The sequence below is a fragment of the Haliotis rubra genome, unplaced genomic scaffold (assembly GCF_003918875.1).
Source record: "Haliotis rubra isolate DU_JTF1 unplaced genomic scaffold, ASM391887v1 Scf55, whole genome shotgun sequence".
Classification (NCBI taxonomy): domain Eukaryota; kingdom Metazoa; phylum Mollusca; class Gastropoda; order Lepetellida; family Haliotidae; genus Haliotis; species Haliotis rubra.
Genome location: NW_025767246.1, coordinates 882254 through 888253, shown reverse-complemented (window position 1 = coordinate 888253; position 6000 = coordinate 882254). Strand labels below are relative to the sequence as shown.

General features: G+C 41.1%; 1 protein-coding gene across 1 annotated transcript in view; it reads right to left on the bottom strand.

The window, feature by feature from the left end:
* Positions 1–2493: 2493 nt before the first annotated feature.
* Positions 2494–6000, bottom strand: part of LOC124253695 — a 97240-nt gene continuing 93733 nt past the window's right edge. The window contains exon 14 of the mRNA XM_046687509.1: positions 2494–5098. Within this exon, the coding sequence (XP_046543465.1) occupies positions 4842–5098 (257 nt within the window). The 3' untranslated portion in view covers positions 2494–4841. The remainder of the gene's footprint in view (positions 5099–6000) is intronic.

Below are 6000 nucleotides of genomic sequence, written 5' to 3'. Positions count from 1 at the left end.
TATCGCCCCATCCATACACAAAGCCATACCCTCATCCACATGCACACCACCCTCAGTAATTCTAAAATGATTTCACCCGTGAAGATCCTGGTTGGAAAATTGATCTTCAGTGACCCATGCTTGTCGTACGAGGCGACTAACGGGATCGGGTTGTCAGGCTCGTTGAGTTGGTTGACACGTGTCATCGGTTCCCAGTTGTGTAGATCGATCAATTGTGCTGTTGATCACTGGATTGTCTGGTCCAGACTCGATTATTTACAGACTGCCGCCATATAGCTGGTGTATTGCTGAGAGCGGCGTAAAACTAAACTTACTCATTCTAAAAGGATTACAATAGGAGTAACGCTGCTTTCCAGGACATTATCATTTGGAGAAGCTCATGGTGTTTTCAACTGCTTATTTCGTCGGGCAGTTACTTGACCCAGGGCTTCTGCAATTGATAATGCTCTGAAAAACAGCGTTACCCCTAAATTGATATTGTTTAAACACGCGTGGTGCGAGTGGTGTCATTTTACACAATACCACAATAGGGAACAATGTAGGAAATCGAACACCTACTTCTTGCACGGCGAGCGAACACTTCAACTGCTCGACTACTAATGAGTTGAGGACAGCCTGATGAGTACTCTGTCTCACGGTCCCAAAACCTGACACCCCCCACCCCCCCACACACCCCCAAAAAACCCAAACAAACAAAAAACATGCCTTTTTTGTGCTAATATATGTTAGGCGACCAGGTGTAAGTTAGTTCAACAAATACAGGAGTATTATATCTCTGATGAAGTGGTTTGAGCATGGACCAAGGACCATCATCGGAGCATGCCTGGGATTCAAACCAGTAATCAGCGGATCCTGATAGCTAAAGGATCACAAATCATTTCGGCTCCTTCGACCATGGTATTGAACAAAAATAAAGGTTTCATTTCCAATTCCAAACACACTGACCTGAATTAAACACTGTAGCACCACGAGAATTGCAGGCCGAGTCGACCACTGCTGTTGTTGATCGCTATTATACTCCACAGACTAGCACTGAACACAATGGAGCGTACAACATAAAACAAACGTTGGAGTCAGTCACTTTTTGGAACGTTCAATACCTCGATGTGAACCGCCTCATCGCCCGACATACGGCACCTGCTGTTGCAGCGCATTACATAGCTGGTTATCGATTAGTTTTTATCGGCGTACAAGATGTACGACCAGGTCCGTCAACATCAGTATAATGCCCGAGGGATTACCAGGGACGTTTTATCTACAAATTACAGGCACATTTTATGCCGTATACAATATTTCTTCATTTAGTATGCGAAATTGATGATAAGACCCAAGTATGGAAGTTTCTACGCAAGTAAATCGCTTAGCTCTCGGGAAGAACACAACGAAACATGTACACATAATAACCCGTTAATCTGGACCCGCTTAATACGGTATCCTCCTTTTTCCGGACCCGTGAAAATCTGGGTTAGATGCTTGTCGTAAGAGGCGACTAACGGGATCGGGAGGTCAGGCTCGTTGACTTGGTTGACACGTGTCATCGGTTCCAAACTGTGTAGATCGATGCTCATGCTGTTGATCACTGGATTGTCTGGTCCACACCTGATTATTTACAGACTGCCGCCATATAGAAGGAATATTGCTGAGTGCGGCGTAAAACTATACTCATTCATTCACTCCTTTATCCGGAATGGCAATTCGAATATTTTAACTCTCCAAGTTAGGATCATTAGGTATTGATATTCATACTTATACATAAAAACCTTTGTTAGTCTTCACCCCGTTAATTAGGACCCTCACAATCCGGACAGTAATTGTTATGAACTTGTACATAAATTATTCCATCCGTTAAACGGTTTCTGAAACATTGAGCGGTATCGTCATGACTAAAAGGGTGTGGACATAAAAAGGTTATCAGCTCTGTGTGTTTCCATTTGTTTCGAATATCGATTGTATCATGAGAGTATTTGACGCCAGTAATGCATATTTTCTATTCTTAGTATTTGATATTTACAATTCCGAAACACACTAAGTAAATAATATCTTTATCGCATGACGTCAATCTTAATAATATTTAAAAGTGATTTTCAAAACTCCTTATGAATCTTTTAATCATATAGTGCCAAATATTTTGGAAGCCCTGTTTGTCCACATAATCACCTATTCAACGGAAAACCCCTATCTAAACTCATTGGCACCGTTCGTCAATAGTACATTGAGCAAGGAGACATTCAATCGATGTACGGAGATTAAAAGTAGTTCCTATGTGGTAACCTCATTTGCATATTTATCGGATCGTGATACCAAGTATCGGGGACTGGTTTCACTGGTTTAGCGCATCGATAACGCTCTCCATTATGGTATAAGAGCATTGGGGTTTACTTTGACCTGGTCGTATCAATGTCTTGCTTGCATATTGTAATTCATTCAAATATTGAAAATTGCAAAACCCCATAAATGAATCATATAATATCAAACATATAAAGCAACCGTGAGTCATATTTTATACATATTTTATTGCGAGATATACTTTATACATCCACTGTACATAATTTCGTCCATGATTTTACAAAACTGATCCTGTATCTTACAGCTGATTATAAACTCTGTGTACATAATTTGTACGTACAGCATCAAATCACGTGTGTGTATACACTGCCAGGTTCGAACCAGTAAAGCACAACCGACAGACAAGGGCCACGGAACCAAACACCTACACAAGAGTTGTCTGCCCCTACACTGGATGACCTTCACCAAAGGGAGGGAATCCAGGTAGAGAACGACATAAAGGCTGACATTAATAGAGTGTGACCCGATAAAAACAGATTGGTTGAATAATTTTGAACGTGGCAGAAATAGACAGATATGTTTGTTTCAGTATATTTTTTTGATAGAATTTAACAATATTTCTAATTATCAAAAGGTCCCTTTTAAAAGTATAAGTAATATGAACTAGATTTTTTCAGAATGTCGGCCTTAAAATAATACAGAATTGCAAGGAAATATATAAATTTCATTGTTGTTTAGTAATGTTTTCATCTTGCAGATCAAACACGTCGCTTAAAATACATAGTAAATCATATAAAGAACCGATTTCATTGCAAACAAGTTAATTACTAAATCACTGAATATGACGTCATATAAACATGTGGTCAATATAAATAATAACCAAAATGACAAAATCGATGAATATCCACAAAAAAACATGGCCACAATGGAGATTAATGCAATTTGCTTTGGTTAAGCCGAAACCCTGTGCCCTTATATTAGACATGATATCGAAGATATAAAATGAATTATCTGACCTAGGTCAGGCCCCGTTGTTCAAGGTGAAGGTCGGACGCACGGACACACGATTTATAGCTCATGAAATGGGGGAAGGCACGTTCACAGTGTCGTTATCGCCCGGGAGTGGAGCCGAGATGGATCCAGGTAGGATCCATGTGGAGCCCGGGTGAAACATGCGCAACTCGGACGATTGTAGGAAGTGACTAATCACTGCTCTACTCCATAATAGGCTCTGTCGCGGAGTGATATACAAGAAAATAGCGCCGCGGCGCAGGAAACAAATGATTGTATGTTCGTATGTTAATCCTAATTTGGCTGAGTGTATACATAGCAAAATAGTTGATATCCATTCATTCAAAACACCGAATCTCGTTAGTCATTCGTATACATAGCAAGTGTTTTAGTATCCATCACTGTGAATACTCTTTTGAAAAAAATACATGTAACTATAACAAATAAATATTCAACCATTAACAACGTCTTTGGAAACACGTACACTGTGGGAACAGCTGTGATATCCAGATCTATACACTATTTCTCTGCAAGACAAACACGAAACAGTCTCGATATCATATGATCTCAACTCGCATATCATATGATCTCAGCTCGCACATAGCCGTCATAATGAAACTGTCATCTTGAAACGACGTCATGATAAAGATGATGGTGATGATGAGGATGATTTTGGTGATGGTGATGATGATGATGATGAAAGAGCACTTGGATCGTCTGGGAATATGACCGTTTCTCTCAGAATAGAATGCAGTTTTTTTGTAGCAGCGTGCTAAAACGAATCCTCTGCGTGGACAAACAGCTTTAACGAAGAAATACTCAACACCAACTTGCCATTTGTGAAAACAGTTTCCATGAACCGAATGCGCGTGCGGGGTGAATGAGAAGCGGAAACACGTGACGTCATTTACACCCGGCGCATGCGCACCAAGATTGGCTCGGTAGTCCCCTGGGCTAGTTATTGTCTGGGTAATATTATGATACAGTTCTGCACAAAGGTCCTCTTAAACATAACTATAGCCAATATGGCGATCGCCCAACACAGCAACTTTCATTCTCGTAGAAATACTCATCTGTACTTTAGTACTGGAAACCACGTCAGTACTATGACGTTATTTAAGACGTTATGACGTTAGCCATAATGAATGTTTGCTCATTGAAATCCAATGCAGACTTCTTTCTCACACACATCATAAAGCATTTGGGTAGTTGCTTCAGACTGCACTTGTGTCTATTTTGTCGTGATTCCAACAGGACAGAGTTTGTAGCCTTTCACAAAAGCACGCCTCGATCCATGGAAGGTCGCGCAACGTTTGAGCAGCGTCCAGATATGGAATCACTCCTTTCGTTGTGGGATTGCCAGTGCCCGGTTACGTAAATTCTTTATGACATGAATAAAAAAGGATAATATCACATATCTGTTCGCTCGATAGGAATGTTGAAACAGACAACGATCACCCAGCCAGAACCCCGGGTAGGAGCCTTGGAGGGCCTCTTGAGCACAATGTCATGATGTCATGATGTCATGGTACTTGACGGTCATGTCACCTTAGCGATGACAGCAGTGTCACTAACACACAGAGCAGGGCTATACATTGAGAACAGGTCCGCCTGTTGGCTGTGTTTATGATAGTTATGTCTTTCTTATCCACCTTGGGGATAGTATTATGGTTATTGCCACTATATCCTCTGTTGTCTCGACCCCCTCTCACGTCATGGGTGTGGCCTTCTCCCTCAGCCCTGGTGTGAGGGTTCGTACTTGGCTGGGGTTGGACCCGGCGGTCTGTAGTTTTACAGGCTTCTGAAAAACGATAACATCAATGGTATTAGATATACAGAATACCAGATGGATTGACATGTACGTATCCTCAAACCTAATTCTCAATGTGGATTGGCTGGTCAACCATGTCCGGGGACCATGTATCACACTATCAACCCTTGGTGTGTCTGTTCCTGAAGTTCTTAATGACGTTACATTGAATTCTTTCAATATCATCAATGAAATCACGTGCCAGGTGTTATTTTACGCCGCAGCAATATTCCATAATGATCACATCATCCAGTAGATAGTGAGTGAGTGAATATGTTTTAACGCCGCTTTTAGCAATATTCAAGCAATATCGCGGCAAGGGACACCACAAATGGGCTTCACACATTGTACCCAGATGTGAATCGAACCCGGGTCTTCGGCGTGACGAACGGACGCTTTAACCACTAGGCTACCCCACCGCCCCCATCCAGTGGATAATATGACTGGGCTAAAAAACGAGTGGTTGATGTTATGAACCACATGGGCCTATTAAGGACCCAACGGGATAAAGGAATTTTCAAAAATAACGTTTTTTAAAACATTCTTTTAAACAGCTGCCTTGTCAGAACAACCTGAGCATATCAACTGCTAATGCTTGTCTGCATCTGAGATTGAATTATAGTACAATCACGAGCACACACTTCATGGAATATCTTAATGGCCTAGACTTCAATTCTAACGATACACGAGATTTGCCCTCAAGCATTGTTAATGCAAATTAATTGAAATATAAATTGATCCCTCTGCTTTCTGAATTTAAGTATCCTTGGGAGTCCTGTTTCAAGGGATATTTCAAACTTCAGCTATGAGCTAAAATGAGAAATTACTTGTAATGCAAACCAACTGCCGGTCCTAACTAGGAACAGGTCGAATTGCAAACAAAACCCCGCGGA